Genomic DNA, 20228 nt, shown 5'->3' on the forward strand with positions numbered 1-20228 from the left:
ATGAGTAAGCCAGTAAGCAGCACCCCCAAAGCCATGGATTGCATCAGCTCCTGCCTCTAAGTTTCTAGCCTGTGTAAGTTCCTGTCCTGACTTCTTTGATGATAAACAATGATATGGAAATATAAATCAAATAAACCCTTTTCTACCTAACATGCCTTTTGGATATGGTGCTTCACTGAAGCAACAGAAATCCTAAGACATTCTGTAAGTATCTTATAATAAAACTTGGTTTCTTTTATAAAAACACTTATGAGGGGCTTAGAGACATGGCTCAGCAGTTAAGAGCACTTTCTGTTTTTTGCAGTGGACAAGGGTTCTTAGCATCCACATGACAGCTCACAACTGTCCTGGGGATCTGATTCCCTCCTCTGGCCTCTGAGGACACGAGCCTCCCATGTGGTGCACAGACATGCATACAGGTTAACACTCATACATATCAAAAAATAAACAAAAACCCATAAACTTATGAATGGGGGAAGGACTGAAAAAAACAAAAACCCAAAACCTGTATAAGAATGTTGACTATTACATTCCTAACAGCCTCAAATTGAAATAACCCAAAAGGATAAACTGTGGAATAATATTCGTGGCACACAAAGTAATGGTGAAAACAATGAGCCTCTCTCCCACTCTCCCTTTCCCCTTCTCCTGTCCCTGCCCCCCTCCTATTTGATCTCTTGGTTCCTAAGCGGCAAGCAGAAGGAAATGAAGTTAGTAGAATTTCCACCTAAATTCTATAACAGCTCCTAGACAAAAACTAAAAGTTGGCTCCTGGTGCGATTTTCACAGGTAAACATACATCCCTCACCAACTTAATGAGACTTTTGCTTGGTGCAAAGCGTCTTTACACTTAGGGGATTGTCAGTTTGAGATTGTGGATTTTGATATTAGGTCACTGGCTGGTGTCTAGTACTAAGAGTTCCTGTCAACACAGAGACGGGCAACTTCCCTCCATTTCCTAACAGCCAGGGTAAGAGTCCTCAGTACAAGGCAGGTACTCGGAGAGGCATAGCGCATGCGTGCTGAGCCAAAGGGCCACTTCTCTCTCAGGCCCCGCCCCCAAAGCGGCGTCCCGCCCCCTGAGCGGTACCCCGCCCTCTGAACGGCATCCCGCCCCCGGAACCTGGTGCGTCTTCTACAGCTGTGTCGCTATGGAAACGACTACTGCTGCTTTCTTTCCCGTGGCCATAAACGGTATGGCGGCTGGGGAGCCACGGGATAAAGGCGGCTACTATTTCAGATTCCTGCCTCAGAGAACCTTCTCGTCCCTGAGCTCCCGGGAGATCACCAGCCGGCTCCGCCAGTGGTGAGGGCCGAGGGGCGGAAGTGGCCATGCAGCAGGCTTAGGTCGGTGGGCTGGGGCCTTGGCTCGGCGCTCGCGTCCTGGGGTTCTTCTCTCCGTGTTCGTGCTCGTGTTCGGGGACTCGGTTCTGCGCTCCCTGAACTCCGGCCAGGACCCACTGACTTTTCCCCCTCTACTAGGTCCATGCTGGGCAGAATCCAGGCGCAGGCGTTCAACTTTGACCGGACGTTCCAGCCCTACCAAAAGGATGATTTTGTCATGGTTGGTATGCCGGGCCGGGGGGGGGGGTCTTTTGATGTTCTTGGGAACACTCCATGACGTGTTCTTAGAGTTTGGGAGTAATAAAAAGTGCAGGTTGGGTTTTTTGTTTGTTTGGTTTGGTTTGGTTTCTTAGGGGGCTTTTTGAGACAGTGACTCATTCTGTAGACCAGACTAGCCTGGCATTCACTGGGATCTCTTGCCCCTGTCATCCAAGTGCCACCTTGCCCACCTTGCCAATATCTTTTACCTACCTTCGGGATTCTGCCTTTGATAACTGTACAAATCTGTAGTTATTTTAGACAGTCTCACTGTGTAATTCTTGATGGCTCTGAACTCGTTCATCACTCATCGTCAGCATCCCCAGAGCTGAAATACAAGCACGTGTTACCGATTTTGACTGAAAATTGTAAGGGATTTTTTTTTTTTAACAAGCACATCTTGTTTTTAAATACTATTACCCGGCTTCACCCCTGACTTTATTATGCTTAACTCCAAATATTTCTGGTTTCTGAAAATCGCATTCACCCTGAGAAGTAGGCATCAGGCTCCAGCAGAGTGCCCGGACAGGATTTCTTCCAAAGGTTTTGAGCAATGGCCTGTTTGAAGAAGCCTTTAGCTAGAAGGGAATTCTTTAAAGAAGGCAAAGTTCATTCAAAGGTGTGAGTTTTTGATGCCCATCATAAAAACCAAGCCCCATCGTCGTCAGTGTTGCCTCCTACCCAACAGTAGGTAAAGTGTTCAGGTTTGTGAAGTGGCCTTCATTCCTTGCCATTGTCCTCTGAGCGTTGACTTCATAGTTGGCATGTAATCTACTCATTGTGACACTTTCTGAAGGCCCATGTGTGCTAGGAATATAGCAATATAGCTTCCTCAAAAGCTAGAGATAAAAACCTCTGAAGAATGTCTTGGGCCCTCACCAGCAAATAACATCAGTTATCTTACCCACCTCTGTGAGTGAGGAGGACAGGCAAACAGTCCATCCGATTGTCCCTAACTCCACAGTCACAATCGGACTGGCTCACTCCCGTGAAACCTGAAGAGGTGAATCCTCGCCTACTTCTTGCTCCAGCTGACTGGCTTCCTATAGTCCCTTGTCATGATCCTGTCTCTTCTAAAAACACCTGTGACTCTGAATCAGAGGTCTTTCCTATACCAGGATGACATTAACATCTACAATGACCTTCTTTCTGAGCAAACTTTGAGGTTAAAGAAAGGACATGAATTCTGAGCTACATTTTCCGATCTGTTTTTCCATAACAGGGCAAATTGGTCTCATAGTCCATTTCCCTTTATCTGTGGTAGGGTTTGTTTGTTTGTTTTTAGGTTTTCGAGACAGGGTTTCTCTGTGTAGCCCTGGCTGTCCTGGAACTCACACTCTGTAGACCAGGCTGGCCTCGAACTCCGCCTGCCACTGCCTCTCAAGTGCTGGGATTAAAGGCGTGCGCCACCACTCCCCGGCTCTGTGGTAGGGTTTTAATGCCATATTGTGACTTAGCTAGTCATGGATAGATTTTGATAATTTACCAGTACTGACCCTCTACTAATTTTTAAGATCAGAATTTTGAAGTGCTATGATTTTTTTTCTTTTTATTTATTTATATTTGAGACACGGTTTCACTGTGTGGCCCTGGCTGGCCTCAAACTCACAGAGATCTTATCTGCCTGTCCAAGTGCTGGGACTAAAGGTGTGTGCCACCACAACCAGTGTTTTTCTTTGATACTTTTTGTTGTCTCCATATATAACATTGAATGCACCTGTTTATACAGTAAGTACTTGTTAATACTTTCTTGATCTCACTTGGCAGTTGTTAAGATCTCATCCCAGATGATAAGGCACACACAGTTTCAACCAATCAGTCTCCACATCATCCTGAAGTAGTGTTCCAATAGATCTTGGTAGAAACTGTCCTGGGCACAGAGGGATGGGTCAGCTGATGGATCATGATAGAAGGTATACATTTCCTTTCCCTTCTTCCTTTGGTTGCTCAGAGTTCTTCAATGGGCTCAGTATTCATCCATAAAACTCAACAGATTTCTTTCCATAATTCCAAGCATTTCTTTCTAATTTTAAAGTTCCTCTTGGGCTAGGGATGCAGCTGAATTTGTAGAGTATTGGTTTAACATGCATAAGGCCCTGGGGTTCATCCCAGCACTACATACACCAGGCACAGTGCCATATACCTATAATCTCAACACTGGGAAGGATGGAGGTAAGTGGATCTGTTCAAGATCATTTTTGGCCCAGGCTAGCTCAAAGCCAAATAAAGTAAGGCTCATATTTAAGCTACTGGGGATCTGCACATGGTGACACAGCCTATAATTCCAGCTCTTTGAGCTAGTCTTAGGGTTACTCTAAAATGAGTGCTTGCTGAGGTCCTCATTTTCCACTAACCCTGAAAATGGCTCAGAAGTACTTAGGAGGAGACTTACGGATGAGATGAGATGCTTAAAGGAGGGGTAGACGAAGGAAGTGCTGGCTGAATCCCAGGGTTCTCACAAAGTTGACTAGAGTAGCTGACTTTACTAAACACATAAAAGATGGGAGAGTAAATGACGAAATTAAGTTTAATGTTAGGCATGTTCAGCTCCAAGATGCATGCAGGTGGCTGTCTCCTAGCTCATTGGCTGTAATGTTACTTCAGGGTCTCAAGAGAACACCATCAGATTAACAGGTAGAGCTCAGAGGCTCACCCTGCTGTGCCAGATAATGAGTTTTCCAAGTAAACAGTGACAAGCCTTATTTTTCAAAACGTTGCCTAGAGGCCTGCACAGGCTCCTGTGTCTACCTCAGGAACAGAATTTAGGCTCGTGGCTACATCCTGTTCAATCCTAGCAGATTTAGATGAGGCATACCAGCTCAAAATTCCTTAAGGAAGAGAAGGCCTGGTAAGGCAGCAGTCAGTCCGACACTGCATTCACAGGACTATGAGCTGAACTTGTAGCTCAGTGCAGCACCTACCTAGCAGGGGCAGGCCCTGGGTTCAACTCCCATTACAGGGAGGAGAATGACAGATACTTTTTCATGTTACAAAACACATTTATTTAATCTTTACGTGCATTTTGACATCAGTACCTTTGTTACTGCAAACCAGCTTATGAGTCAGCTAATCTCTTTGAAGAGAACATCATTTTACTAAAGTTGACATTTAGGAAGCCCCTGCAGATGCCTTGATGTCAATTCTGTAGCCAACAAAACCATTTACACATATACAGACCCCTTCTTTCTGTTTTTAAATGTGTTTTTAGAGATACAGTTGTAATTTCAATTTAAAAAAAAAAAACAAAGCCCCTTGCTTTGATTTAATAAGGGGCCTTTATAAGAATATTTCAGGAGGCTGGAGAGATGGCTGAGCATTAAGAGCACTTGCTGTTATTGCATAGGACCCAGCCTTGGTTCCCAGCACCCACATGGTGGTCACCTGCAGTTCCAGAGGTTACAGTGCTCTCTTCTGGTCCCCATACCTAAGGTACATTTATGCATGCTGGCCTAAACCACTAAACAAATAAAAATAAGTCTTTTTATAAAATCTATTTTAAAAACACACACACACATTTCAATTGGCTCCGAATCAATTCCTGCAAGTCTACTTCTGTTTATGATGTCTAAACAGGATTAAAGGAACTCCCAGTTTTTGAGACAGGCTGGCCTCATACTCTCCAGCCTCCTGCTGAAGACTATAAGCACATGTCCTCCTAGCTACTTGACTTAATTTCTTTTAATTAAAAAAAAATTCTAGTATTGTCTCTCTGTCTCTGTCTCTCTCTGTCTCTCTCTGTCTCTCTCTCTCTCTCTCTCTCTCCCTCCCCTTCCCCTCTCTTTCTTCCCCCTCTCTCTGTGCACACGTGTGTGTGTTTTATGTGCATGAGTGAGATTGTACCATAGTACACATGTGGAAGCCAAAAGGCAACTTTGAGAGTCAGTTTTTTTCTCCCACTCCATAGCACCTGGATTGGACTCAGATCCTAAGGCCTGTGCTGTTTTCTCTTCTGAACCATCTCACTGTCCCTTGGTTTCATTTCTTTTCTTTCTTTAAAAAAGAAAATTGAGTAACCTTTTTCTTGATTTAAAGTTCTTCTAGCCAGTGTGATGCTACACATCTTTAACTCAACATTTGAAAGGTAAGGGCCTCCAGAGTGCAAGGTTATCCTTGGATATGTAACAGGTTGCAAGTGTGTACAAGGCTAGCCTGGATACATGAGACACCCTATCTCAAAAAAAAAAAAAATAGTTCAAGCTGGACATAATGGCTCATCCCTGTGCTACTAGCACACAGTGTCGACGCTAGAGGATTAAGGTTTTGAGGGAAACTTTGGACAACACAACTAATTCAACGCTGGCCTGAGGTACAGAAGGAGACCTTGTCAAAAAAAAGCCAAGGGCTGAGAACAAGGCCCTGGGTTTGATGTCTAATACTTTTCTTCTTCTTCTTCTTTTTTCAAGACAGTTTCTCTGTGTAGCCCTGGCTGTCCTGGAACTCACTCTGTAGACCAGGCTGGCCTCGAACTCAGAAATCCGCCTGCCTCTGCCTCCCAAGTGCTGGGATTAAAGGCGTGCGCCACCACCACCCGGTGTCTAATACCTTTCTTAAGAAGGCAGTGAGTAAAGCAGAGCATTTCTTCTTACTTGGTATCAAATGGTATTTTATTAATTTTGTTCTAACATGCTCCCTTGCAATTTGTATTTTAGGCTTTTTTCAAAGACCCAAATGTTATTCCAAATTTGCAGTTACTTTCAGATTCTTCTGGACAGTGGACTACACTAGGTAAAGATTTTTATATTTTAATTTCCAAGTTACTATTTTAATAAAATTTTGCCTCATCAATTATCACTAGTGATTTGTATCACTAAAGTACAAATTGTAGCATCATGATAATGTGTGACCAGCTGTGTCAGGCCTTCCCTGCATCTCTGTCCTGGGAGTCTCTTGCTATCATCCTGGCAGAACACATCAGAAAAATTTTCTCTTAGTCGTTTAGAAAAATATGCATTGTATATTTTATATTTAAATATTCTGCTACAGGCAAGTCACATTGATATGAGTAAGAGGAAACATGCACTTCTGGAATTCATACATTAAGTGGGGGCATGTTGAGTGATACATGAAGATCTGGGTTCCATCCCCAGCGTAACAAAGTCAGGTGTAGTTGTACACACCTGCAACACCTGTAATCCCAACACTGGGGAGATAGAGCAGCAGGATGAGAAGTTTAAGGCCATCCTCTGATACATGGCCAATATAAGGAGAAGGATGGAAGGAAAGAAAGATGGTTCACCAGTTAGGAAATATAATGCCCTTCCAGGGGACCTGAGTTCACTTCCTAGCACCCATATCCAGCATAACACTATTGTCTATGACTCTAGCTCCAGGGCGTCCAGGACCTGTAGCCTCCATAGTACCTGTGTACACATGTACACACCCCCACATGGACTTATACACACTCGTGTAATTAAAGATCTTGAAAGAGTTAGTGTTCCAGGTTTTTCCATAGAAGTGAGAATGTGGTGAGGGAGATGGTCAGGTCAACCCAGAGAAGAAGGCTCAGGACAGTACCCACTGATGGGAAGGCCTGGGCAGAGCACTGCCACAGTTCTCATGGGGTTCTGACATTAGTTGGCTGCCCTGGAATGTTTTAGAATAATTACAAATAATAGAGAAATGACTTCTTAAAGGGGGACATTTCTCCAGATAATGCTAATAAGACACTAAAACAGTCCTGAGAAATTTTACTTTTAAAGTGTGTTTGTGTGTTTGGGTGTGCTCATGCGCACACATGCCTGTGCTCATGTGTCTGCACATGCAAGCATATGAAGATGAGGAGGTCAGAGGAGCACTTTCAGGAATCAGCTCTTCCAAACTGAAGCCATCAGATTTGCCAGGGGAGCACTCTTATCAATTGGTCCATCTCCCGTAAAAGACTTTTGAAAACCAACATGAACATCACATTTTAGATTCAAAGTTGAGGTCTTAGCCATGGAGCACATTATACCATTCCACTTAGAAAAGAATATGTAATACCAATTTGTGCATAAGTAAATTAGAGATTAGATGTTTTGTTTAGGGGGGGAGCCTTTTGTTAAAGTGTGTCTTGGTGGATCTCTAAGAAGCCATAACACAAAGTAACTTTTTTAGAGTATTAGTCAAGAACAAAGCTACAAAAAGGTTTCTGTTCAACTCAGCAGGTCAGATTTTATTGCTTTTGGCCAAGGACTGCTGCCAAATTCACAGAGCAGAAAGCTGGTGCAGCCTGATCTGCAGACTGCGTACAAAATTAAGCTCAGTTTCTAAACTCATGCATTTGCCAACCTAGAGTTTTCAAGAGCAAATAATCAGAGCTAGGTAGCATGGAGTTTTTAAAATGTTCATAATGACTTAAGCCAATCTCTTAAAAAGAAAACGAAGTTCACAGAAGCACCTAAACCCCCCCAGTTTTTTTTTCATGATTTTGTTTCTTAAAAATGTATTCTATGAGCATTTCATACATGTGTACAATGAGCTTTGACCATAACTCCTCCCCTACGGTCCCCTTCAACTCTTGTGGCTCCCCTCACCCTAACGCTTCCCACCTCCCACTCCCACCACCACCATTTTTTTTCTCAGTGAACTCTCCAGGCCTAGTTAGTAGTGCTGTCCACTTGTGCATAGGTGTGGGGCATCCCCCAGAGCATTGGTAAATTACCAGACGCCATACTCCAAAAGAAGAATGATCTCCCCCACCCCAGCCCCACTCCCCCAGACTGCCAGCTGCCAGTAAGTAACTCCTCAGTTAGGGAAGGGTCCTTGTTAGCGCCTCCGATCCGTTGGAATTTTAGCCAGCTTAGTCTTCTGCAGGTAGCCGACGCTGCTGTGGGATCATGAGTGGACAGGCCTGTTATGGCTCAGCACTTGGCCTCATCCCCCAGCTCTTAACATTCTTTCCACCTCCTCTACCAAGGTGTTCCTGAGCCCTTGCTGTTGAATTGCCAAATGACATGTATTCATGGTGTGTGTGTGGAGGTCTGAGCACAGTTTGCAGGAGTTGATTCTCCACCGTGCCAGTCCCTGGAATCAGACTCTGTGCTGACCTCGTTAGGTCCACTTCCCCTCTAAGCTGTTTTACCAGACCCTATTCTAGGCTGGGAATGAAACCCTGCACAAAGAGCTTCGGAAGTACCATGTGTGCCTCATGGGTAATAATTACAACTCTAAAATTAGAAACACTCACTTGGGTCTGTTTTTTAAGATGTGTTTTCTATTTATGTGTACATGTGTGGATGTGCACATGCATGCAGGTGCCTACAGAGACCAGAAAAGGGTGTTGGATCCCCTGGAGCTTTGGTTACAAGCACTGAGCTACCTGGCTGGGTGCTGAGATCTGGAAGAGCAGGGAATGTTCTTAAGCATGGAGCAGTCTCTCCAGCCCAGCAATCTTATTTTGAAGAGGGATTTCTTGTATGTTCCCAATGCTATTCAGCAGCCTGTCTTCTTTCCTCTCCTCTCATTTTCTGTTGCTATTATATTTCTGGTCGATTGGCATCTTCCCCTCAGTTTACATCTGGAGTGTTTATAAACAACAAGAACAACAACAACAAATCAAGTTTTTATGTTTCTCTGAGACAGGGTCTTACTCTATAGACCAGGCTGTTTGAAACTGTGTGCAATCCAGATTTAACTTTGAACTCAAAGCAGTCCTCAGCATCTGGAGTGCTGGAATTGCAGGCCTGTACCACCACATCCATTTTATGCAGTGTTGGGAATTGAACCAAGGGCTTCATGCATGCTAGGAAGTACTCCACCAACAGAGAGAGCTATGTCTCCATCCCCAGAAGAAGGCACTGTTAAGCAAGAAAGGACTGGAAGAGGAAGATTATAAAGGTTTTAGCATTGCTAAATTGTGGAAAAAATAAGAAACCTTATTCTGAAGAGGACACCAAGGATATGGTAGGAAACCATCTGATGAAGGGATCAGGGTGTGACTCATGGATGTAATCAGTCATTTCAGCAGAAACCAGAAATAGAAATAGGATAGTATCAGCAAAGATGCTGCTGGCTTGAACTAAGGAGCTCATGGGTGTCTTAGCCTAGAGGCTAGGCCATAGAACTCCTCAGCTTTCAACATGAAAGCTGTTTGTTTAAAAAAAAAAAAAAAAAGCCAGAAAGAAGGTGGTTCAGAGATGGAGAGAGGGCTCCGCAAATTAGAACTTGTGCTGCCCTTCCAGATGATCTGAGTCCAGTTCCCAGCACCCCATTAGGCCGTTCACATTCAGGGGCTCCACACACCTCTGGCATCTGAAGGCACCTGCACACATGCAAACACACCTCTCATAATTTTATAATCTCTTAAAAACAAAAGAGGTGAATCAGAGGTCATTTTCCTAGACCAAATAGCCTCTAATCTTACCATCAAAGACAGGGCCACCCATTCAGAGCTTGGAGCCAAGTTAACCCCTAGAAACCTTAGGAATTGGTTCACCTGGTGTCTGAAGCATTCTCCTCCAACCAGAGAGCTGTGGGAACACTCCCAGTAGTCCCAGAAGGCATAAGATAAAACTAAAATGAATTATCCTTGAGCCTAAGAGTGCAAGAATCTGTTTTCTCTCAGACTTGCTGGGAAACTGTCATCCAGTCCCTAGTCTTCGTCTTTCTGGTTTGGAGTGGAAATGGCTGTCCCATGTTCATCTCATTGCTATATTTTATTTTACTTTATCTTGGATTTCTCGCTCAGTAGACCAGGCTGGCCTGAAACTCAGAGATCCACCTGCCCCTGCCTCCTGAGTGCTGGGACAAAAGGTATACACCACCACTGCCCACCCCACCAGTGTATTTTCGAAGCACATATTTGATGTAGCAGGTTTACATACAGAAAGGAATGCTGCTTCAGAGTAAACTCTACCTCTATCTTACTCGTGTCCAATTCAGATGAAACTGAGCCTTAATGAGGTAAAGTCTGGAATCTTTTGAGGTAGGATAAGTAGTATTTTGCATGTGAGGAAACTGAATTTAGGATCTAGGAACAAAATCCTATTTACTAAATTGTATTACCCTGACTTCATCTGTTCTCAGTTACTTTCCAGCAGCCCCTGCACAGAATGCAGTTAGACGGGGTTAGGCCATTGTCCTGTGAACTGATAGAATGCACAAGTCCATGACAGATGGTCTTTCACATAGCCTGATTTTAATTTAATAAGTCAGACTTATTAAAATGGCATGCTAGCCATCTTGGGGTGCACACCAGTAGACCCTTCATGTTGGGGCTTGAGTGTGGCAGATGTAGGTTGCATGCAGGTTACTGCCAGTTCAGGGCCAGCCTGGTTTACAAAAACTGTTTCAACACACGCACCTGGACGTCACCGCTTCTCCTGTGTGGTGTCCACCAGCCAATGCCATGGACCTGCCAGGCTCTCCTGGAGGCCCTTTGGTCTTTCAGAAGTGCCCAGAGCTATTCCACCATAGTCTGTAGGCTTTTTACTTTATCTGCTCCCAAGAGGGTTGGGCCTCAGAAACAGCAGGCCCTTCTCTCTGCAGCACAGCTTTTGAAGTCACCGAAGCACACACAGTTCCTGGCTTCAGGCATTTTTCTCGGTCCCATGTCCAGGATTACAATCTGCAATGACAGCTTCCAATGTGAGCTGATGGATAGCCAAAACAGGAAGTGCAAACAGTTGCCAGGGTTACTTTTAAGCCCTGGCATGTCTCAGGCTGGTGATACAGCAGTGGCCTGTAAATGGACCTCAGCAGTAGCATGTGGAAGGCCTGGGTTTAGGTCCCAAGGCCTGCACCCCTTAGAAACAACAGGGTGGTCAGAAGACAAAAGAACGTCATAAGACTGTACGTAGGTTAAAATGGGGGTGACATTGATTGAGATGATAGTAAAGAAAAATTTGTCGTCATCTTATGGTTGTATAACTTATTTGTACTAACAGAAAGATCTTTGGTTTTTTGAGAGGGTTTCTCTGTGTAGCCCTAGCTGCCCTTAAACTTACTCTATAAACCAGGCTAGCCTCAAACTTGAAGAGATTCACCTTCTTCTGCTTCCCTTGTGCTAGGATTAAAGGCGTGTATCACCATGCTGATGAAAATTCTGTTTCTAAAAGAAATATTCAAGGAATAAGTGTAGCCTGGGGACTGGGAGGCAAAGAGGGAGGAGCCACGGCCATACAGGAAGCAGAGCCCAGAGCAGTTATCCCACACTTCCCTTTGGACATGCAGTGACTTGGTCAGAAGTGCTCTAAGTTTTACCTTGGCCAGGAAAACTTTCTGTGTCATACACACTGTCAGTGAGACCTAAAGGAGGCTTTGTAATGAAGAGAAAACATTTCAAGGCATCCTCAATGACTTCATAGCTGATAATTAATTAAATTATTGTTTTGTTTTTGATGTTTTGTTTTCTGTAACAAGGTCTCACTGTGCAGCCCTAGTTGGAACTTGCTTTGTTGATCTGTCCTCCTGCTTTTGCTTCAAGTGATAGAATTGTGGATGGAAGCCACCCCACTGCTCAGTTTTTGTTGTTAGCATTTGGTGTTATTGTGTATTTATCTGTGCACACATGCCCTAGGATAATTTTCAGGGGTTGGTTCTGTTCTTTTATTGTGTTGGTCCAATGGATTGAACTTAGGTCATCAGAATTGGTAGCAAACACTTTTATCCATTGTGCCAACCCTCAGTGCTTTGGTTTGCTGTGTGTGTGTGTGTGTGATCTTAAAGATTTATTTTATTTTTAATTATGTGTATGTCTATGTGGGTGTGTGGGTTTGAGTATAGTCGTGTCTATGGAGGTCAGGTGTCAGGTTTCCTGGGAACTAGAGTTACAGGGTCTTATGAGTCATCCACTGTGGGTGCTGGGAACTGAACTTGTGTCCTCTGCAAGAGCAGTACATACTCTAAACCACAGAGACATCCATCTCTCCAGACTATCCCTACCTCACACATACCCACCTGTTTTGAGACACGGTTTCACATTGAAGCCCAGGCTATCCTGGAACTCACCCTATAGCACAGGCTGTTCAAGAAAGCTAGTCTACTTCAGCCTCTCAAGGCTGGCCTTATATGCATAATGCTACCATATCTTGCTCTAAATTTGTATAATATGAATTATAGAGCATTTAGAATTATGAAAACCCAAAATATGTGAAGTTTTATGCTTTCATGGGCAATTCTACACTTGATCTTTGCCAAAAGGCAAAGTTTTACAGGCAGTTTTGACATCAGAGTTTCAGTAGAGTGCATGTTGGCATGCAGGATCCCTGAATTCTGTTCCCAGCCCCAGATAGTGCTGGGCATGGTTGTACATACCCGTAATCCTACCACAAAGAGGCAGAAGCAGAAGCTCAGAGGGTTAAGGTCATCCTCTGCTGCATGATAATGTCATGGTCAGCATGGGTTACAGGAAACTTTGTCCCAGTACCAACACACACACTCGCACACAGAGCTGTCTATAAATCCCTTGCTAAGCACACAAAGTATTTTGCTGTAAGGTATTCTTACAGAAAATTCTTATTTAGTTTATGTCCACCTAGTTCTGAAATAAGAATCTATTACAAATTGGTTTTTAGCTTTTGCTTTTTGAAACTTGAGTATCACCCTAAAGCCCATAATGGTTTAGAACTTATGCAGCCATGCCCATCTTCAAACTTGTGACAATCCTCGGTGTTACCCTTCTGAATGCTGAAATTGGCTCTAAAGGTGTGTGTGTGTGTGTGTGTGTGTGTATTTTAAGATTTATTCTCCACCTCCTAGCAGGGGCAGGGGGTGACAGACACATGCCTTTAATCCACCACAAGAGAAGCAGAGGGAGTCAGATCTCAGAGTTCAAGGCCAGCCTGGTCTGTAGATGTAGAGGGAATTCTAAGACAGTCAGGGTTAAACAGAGAAACCCTATCTCTAAAAGAAAAAAAAGGAAGGAAAGAAAAGATTTCTTCTTTTTTTATTTTATATCTCTGTGTTGTTGTGGGGTACCTACTGAAATCTCCTTGGAGCTAGAGTTCTAGGTGGTTCTGAGCCACCTGAAGTGGGTGGTTGGATCTAAACAGTGGTCCCCTGGAAGAGCAGCAAGTGCTCTTAACCACTGATCCCAAAACTTTATTTCAATTTAAAATGTATCGGTAGTAGTAATAGTGTGTCTCTATGTCTGTGTGCGTGTGTCACAGAAAGCACCTTGGAGGTGGGTTTTGTCATTTTGTGGTAGTTGGGGACTAAACTCATGACTTTGTGCAGCGCTTGCAACCACTGAGCCATTGAGATATGTGTCACATTTGGTTAATTCTTTGAATGTGTACATAATAATTGATTTTAGAAATAACTAAAAATGGGGACTGGAGCCATGCATGGTGGCACGCATCTTTAATCCCAGCTCTCAATGACAGACAACTGCGAGTTTGAGGCCAGCTAAGTCTATAGAGTGAGTTCTATTACAGCCAAGACTACATACCAAGACTTTGACTCAAAAACAAAACAAAGAAAACAACCAGAGGAATGGAATTTGAATCCAAGTCATATGGTTTATAACTGCTTGTCACTCCAGCTCCAGGGGATCTGGTGCTGCCTTCTGACCTCCATAGACACCTGCATACACATGCCAGACACACAGACACCACATAGACACATAAATAAAAATGAAGGATTAGAAATAACTAAAATCACTAAATTTACTTTCACATCTTTATTCTTTATAAAATATCTTCTTTCAGGAACTGAAGTGAAAAAAATTGAAGCTATAAATGTTCCATGCACACAACTTTCAATGTCATTTTTCCAACGGTTATACGATGAAAATATTGTACGAGAAAGTGGACACATTGTCAAGTGCCTAGATGCTTTCTGTGACCCATTTCTCATTTCAGATGAACTGAGAAAAGTAAGTAAAGAATTTTAAAATTCACAGTGGAACTTTATTGAAGGAAATATAAAATATCAAAACCCAATGCCTGAGTAAAACTCTTAAGCTACGTCTAGCTAGTTGATATGACCAGAGATAGCATTTCTTCTCAGTGTATGTACTTCTTGATTTATATCATTCAGTCAGATATGACGGACATGTGATAGTAGACATTTGGAAGACACTTCTTCTCAACAGTAATCTGCCTCAGTATGTCTACAGTTCACAGGTAGAGAAACTCTGACTGATTTAATGAGTAGTTATTGTCTTCTGTAGGAGTCTTTAAATCAAATTCATATTAAGAATATATATGGAAGACTAGTTATAGTGCCACATGCCTGTAATTCTACCACTTAAGCGGTGGAGGCAAGGGATCAGAAGTTCAAGGCTAGCCTGGCCTACATAGTTACAGGCTATTCTGGGCTATATAGCTAGACCTGTCTCAAAAAAAAAAAAAAAACTCCACCAAAGTAAACTAAATACGGAGCTTAGGACATAGTTTTGAGAGTTCTTCGTCTAGTCAGAAGGCAACATCAGACTCCCTGGGGCTGAAGTATGCACAATGCCTTGTGCTTGATCCTTACCACTTCACAAATGTGGCATGGTGACACGTGCCTATTAAACTAGTAGTTTAGGATGGCCTTGACCTTCTGATCCTGTTTCCATCCCCCCAATACTGGGTTTACAGAATGCACCATTACACCATGACCGTGATTGGTTCTCCAAATAAACCTAAGGTTGGTCTGGGAGTGTAGTTAAATGATGGAACATGCACTGTCAGAAACATGACTCTCTGTGTGATCCCCAGTACACAAAAGTACTAAGTTTAAAATACTCATTTTAAATATATATTAAAACTCCCAAAGCTTAAAATCATACCCATAAATTCAATATATTACATTTTATTAAGATGATTTTTTTTAAACCTTAGGTTTTGCTCATGGAAGACTCTGAAAAATATGAAGTCTTCAGCCCAGTGGAGAGGGAAGAGTTCCTGTTCTGTCTTTTTAAGCATCTCTGCCTTGGAGGGTCCCTTTGTCAGTATGAAGATGTGCTAAAGCCATATCTGGATACAGCGAAGCTAATCTATAAGGATCTGGTGAGGTAATGTTCTCACTGTGGAATTCAGTTATAAGCGGCTGGAACCACCCAGTGTGGCTCATTTTCATATTGGCAACAGCTCCAGCCTTTTGTAGCTTGCCTCTGGCTTCCGGAAGCAAGGATTTCATGACTATGGCTTGTTTTTGCTTTTGTTTATTTGTTTGTGGGGTGATTTTTTTCTTCCCAGTGCTGGTATTGAACTCAGGACATTGGACCATAGGCAAGTGTTCTACCATTGAGGTAGCAGCCCTGACTCAGTTCTTGTGTGGTTTGGTTTGTCTTGTCCTGTGAGACAGTTTTAAACTGCAACTCAAGCTGCCTCTCTGTAGTTTAGGCAGTCCCCTGCATCAGCAGCTCAAGTGCTGGTATCCAGTGCCCAGCTCCCCAGACTTAGTCCCCAGTCTTTTCAGTCTTGTCCTTTTCTCATGCAGACCTGTCACTCACTCTGTCCCATCCAGTCCTGTGTTAGCCACTGCATACCCCATCCCTCTCCCTCCACTGGTCCCTCCCTTACTTTTTGAAGCTCAGTTCAAGAGTAAACTATAAACTTGAGCCTGGAGAGATGGCTCAGCACTTAAGAGAGTCCGCTACTTTTCCAAAGGACCCCAACTTGGTCCCAGAACCCACAGGCAGCTTACAACCACCTGTAACTCCAATTCCAGGGCATCTGATGCCTTCTTCTGGTTTCTTTCAGCACTACATTCATGTGGTATACATACATATATGCATAGAAGTGAACTTTTATACACATTAAATATAAAGCAATCTTTATAAAACATAATCTCAAGATTATGAATTGGGGCCATGACTATAATTCCAGCCCTGAAGAAGCAGAGGCATGAGGATCACTAAGGTGCTAGGCTATCATGTTCTACATTCTGATTCCAGGACAGTCAGAGAAACAGAGGCAGCAAAATGTCTTGGCAGGTAAAGGCTCTGGCTGCACTAGCCAAACAAACTGAGCTCCATCCCTGGAAACCCACGGAAAGGAGAAAAGAAGAGATGCCACTATGCTGACCTCAGACCACCACACTGGTGCTGTGGAAAAGAAAGAAAGGAAAAAGAAAACATTTCAGAAAAGCATGCATGTCCATCACAGTCAAGTGTGTTCTGCCCACTTGTAACTCGTGTGAACTCAGGAGACTGAGGTCTTCCTCTCTGCAGCTCACTATGCATGCACACGATACCGCTCTACCGCATTAGCCTGTGGAATGTCTCGCCACCCTGTGCAGTGGAGAAGGGTTCACTGAGATTTGAAACAAACAACTCTGGAACTTAAACACTACAGGAATACTCTTTCCCGTAGACACCTCTTGTAGTCTAATCTGCAACTTCCTCTACATTTTAAAATGGTTCTGTTAGCATATCTTAGTTATACTAATAATGGGTTTCATCAAGACAACTTAATTATAAATGTGTGTAATGTACTTAGATGTATTCCTCTATTGCCCTCGTTTACATTTTTGCGTATTAAAAGTTTTTAAAGACCTGAAGAGTAACAACAATTCATAAAAAGAGCAGGTGAACTGATGACATCTTATTTTTATGATTTATTTGTATGTGTATGTATGTATAAGCCTAGTGAGGGCAGAAGAGGGTGTTGTGTCCCCTGGAGCTGGAGTTACAGGTTATAAGCCACCTGATATGGACTCTGGGAACAGAACCCAGGTCCTCGGCCAGAATGGTGGGTTCTCTGAACCGCTGAGCTAGCTCTCTTCAGCCCCCAGGCTTGTCATATTTTAAATGTGCCTCTGTTTTCCCCATCTTAGTGTTCGGAAACATCCTCGAACCAAGGAAATACAAATTACCTCTTCTGTCTTTAAAGTAAAAGCCTACGTGAGTATTGAGCTTTCATCACAAATACAGTTGCTATCCTTGTGGCTTATGCCATCCACTGTGTGTGTCTGTTATGATGGTGCTAAGTACTTATGAAAATCTAATGTGACAGGGTTCAGCTTCATGGGGAGTCAGGCCAGGAGCCTGCAGTCAGGAAGAGAGAAGCAGAGACTCTGGAGGAACACTACCTACTCTGCTTTACTATTTTGCTCTGAGAGAATAGCCCACTCTACTTTGAGCACTAAGGGTTTTTTCCAGCCCAAAGTTCCAAACTCTTCCCACAGTCCTTCCCAATATGGCATGGTCAGGTCTGTCACAGCAGTAGCCACTAATCCTGGCATCACCTTGTGTGTTCATTTGCTCTCTGCTGTTTTGATGGAGCATGGATCTGAGCCATCTTAGGGAAGAGAGGGTTCTTTGTCTTACAGTCCAGTCCACTGCTGAGGGAAGCTGAGGCCGGAGCTAAAGCACATTCCATAGGAAAGTGCTGCTTACTACCTTGCCCCCTGGCTTGTTCAGCCTGCTGTCTTATGTGATCCAGACCACCTGCCCAGTTTTGGCACTACCACAGTGGGCTAGGTTCCTCCTACATCCATTATTAATGAAGATAATGCCCCACAGACATACTCACACACCAGGCTGATGGAAGTAATCCCTTAAGAGAGATCCTTTCTTCCCGAAGCTAGTCTAGGTTTGGACCAAGTTGACGACAACCAAGCAGCACATGTGGCAGGCACGTATACTCACTGTCTCATTAGTCCATAAAGTGCTTCTCTTAAACTAACAGATGTGGAAAAGTACAAACTTAGAATCCGAGCACTCAGGGGACTGAGGCAGAAGGCCATCAAGCTCTAGTCTAGCCTGGACTACATAATGAAACCCTATCTCAGCACACACACATACACACACACCCTAAATTAAAAAAAAAAAAAAAAAAGCAAGCCAGGCATGGTGGCTCACACCTGTAGTCCAGCACTAAGGCAGTATTGCCATGAGTTTGAGACCAGCCTGGGGCATACAGTTAAATAAAACAGCAAAGACTGCTATAGAAAGTAGCATGGAAAGACTATGATTGGACCACACAATCCTTAAGACCATGAAGTACAGTTGTGATACATGTGTGTAATAGATTTGTACTATTAATAATACTATTGATGGATTATTGCCAATTTTTTATCTAAAATTTTTAATATATGTTTAATGATTTTCTTTGTTTATTGAGACAGACATCTTTTCATGCACTCCAGGCTGGCCTCAAACTCAGTCCTTCTGTCGCAGCCTCAAAGGGCTGGGATTAAAGTTGTGTGCCATTATTCCTGGCTATGTTTCATGATGCTTGGGCTGAAATATGTATGATAGTCAAAAACTTCAGTGTAGTTGAATACTAAATAATGACAGCTTCTCTTTTCAGGACTCTGTTGGTGTGTGCTACCCTTCACCTAAAGAGCATGAGCAGACGTTCTCATATTTCGTTGTGGACCCCATCAAGCGTCATGTGAATGTCCTGTACCATTGCTATGGTGTAGGGGAAATGGCTTAGTAGTGTTTAAGCCATCTGTTATACTGTTCCTTAGTTTGTTGTGTCTGTCTCTGTGTCAGCACTAACAGGTAGATATATGGGCTCTTTGCAGACTAATCGAAGGCCACTGTAAAGAGCCCATTTTGAGCTGAAGAGAGCAAGCACTAAAGTGCCTTTCTCTAAATTTGCCCAGCATGCTCATGCTGGAATCCCAGATAGATCCTCTTCAAAGTAGAAAGTCACAAGTTCATGTTTGTTTTATTAAGATACAGCCACATTCCTAATTTCCTTTTTTTTTTTTTAAATTGTTCTTAGTTTCTTGAGGAAGTGTCTCATGTACCCTAGGATAGGTGAGCCTTGAACTCACTATGTAGCTGAGGCTGATCTTGAACTCCTGACCCTCTTGCCTCTACCTCTTGGGTAATACAAACATGTACCACCAGGCCTGGCTCTATGTATACCCTTTGGGAAGCTAGTTAATTCTGGACTAGAATTGAAACATTAAACATCTCTACGACCAGTCATTAGTGTGAATTAATATGATTTTTTGACTTCAGTTCATGTAATTACATTTTTATCGTTGCAGAAAGGTTTATGTCTTGCTGGCATGATAGTGCATGTCATCAATCCCAGTACTCAGGAGGGAGCAGCATCGGTTCTCTATGAGTTCAAGGCCAGCCTTGTCTACAGAGCAAGTTCTAGGATAGCCAGGGCTACACAGAGAAGCTCTCTCTTGAAAAGAAAAGTAAAACAATATTTATATCTCTACAGATAGGAAAAACATAGAATTCTTTTGCTTCATTTTTCCACTTAAAATCCTCAGTTGAAGATAATTGTAAACTCTTGGGGCTACAGAAATGACTTTGTGATTAAGAACACTAACTGTTCTTCCAGGGAACTCATGTTCAGTTCCCAGCACCCTCAAGGCAGCCCCCAGCTGTCTATAGCTCTCCTTCCAGGGGACCTGACAAAACACCAATGCACATAAAACAAAAATAAATAAATTTTTAAAAATAATTGTAAATTCTTATTATGTAACAAAATAAAACTCTGGCTGCCACACAGTTTCTAACTGATACGTAGTAGTGAGACATACACTATGAGGTATATGGCAGGTGTTGCCGATACTGGAACCCATCGATCTGTGCATGCTAGACAATTACTAATCTACTCACTGTTACATGCCAGCACAAGGTCTAATGGAGGTAGTCTGGCCTCCAGCCTAACGTGTAGCCAAGCATGACCTTGAGCTCTTGGTCCTCCTGCCCCTGCATCCTAAGTGCCAGGTTACAGTTAGTTATAGGCCACCAAGAACTCACTAGTCCTTGAATTTTAATTCTACGATTATTTATTCTG

The 20228-nt window shown here is 43.1% G+C and overlaps 1 protein-coding gene across 3 annotated transcripts; it reads left to right on the top strand.

Annotated features, from left to right (window-relative positions):
• Window positions 1-1103: 1103 nt before the first annotated feature.
• Cfap300 (cilia and flagella associated protein 300) lies at window positions 1104-19889 on the top strand. 3 transcript variants are annotated; one of them, XM_028763408.1, is made up of 7 exons: window positions 1104-1306; window positions 1483-1564; window positions 6252-6327; window positions 14229-14395; window positions 15348-15520; window positions 17287-17353; window positions 18765-19889. In XM_028763408.1, the coding sequence occupies exons 1-7, from the start codon at window positions 1152-1154 to the stop codon at window positions 18891-18893; spliced, it is 849 nt and encodes a 282-aa protein (XP_028619241.1). In that variant the 5' UTR covers window positions 1104-1151; the 3' UTR covers window positions 18894-19889. The 3 variants fall into 3 exon arrangements, with proteins under 3 accessions (XP_028619241.1, XP_028619243.1, XP_028619242.1); XM_028763410.1 differs by lacking the exon at window positions 17287-17353; XM_028763409.1 differs by lacking the exon at window positions 17287-17353 and having other exon boundaries at window positions 1157-1306; window positions 15348-15515; window positions 18765-18893.
• Window positions 19890-20228: the final 339 nt, after the last annotated feature.

Source organism: Grammomys surdaster, unplaced genomic scaffold (assembly GCF_004785775.1).
Source record: "Grammomys surdaster isolate TR1022 unplaced genomic scaffold, NIH_TR_1.0 138, whole genome shotgun sequence".
In the NCBI taxonomy this organism is placed as follows: Eukaryota; Metazoa; Chordata; class Mammalia; order Rodentia; family Muridae; genus Grammomys; species Grammomys surdaster.

Coding starts and splice junctions, on each gene's coding strand:
- Cfap300 (XM_028763408.1), top strand. CDS start 1,152: ATGGAAACGACTACTGCTGCTTTCTTTCCCGTGGCCATAAACGGTATG. Junction 1,565..6,251: donor AAAAGGATGATTTTGTCATG/GTTGGTATGCCG, acceptor TTTGTATTTTAG/GCTTTTTTCAAAGACCCAAA. Junction 17,354..18,764: donor TCTTTAAAGTAAAAGCCTAC/GTGAGTATTGAG, acceptor TTCTCTTTTCAG/GACTCTGTTGGTGTGTGCTA.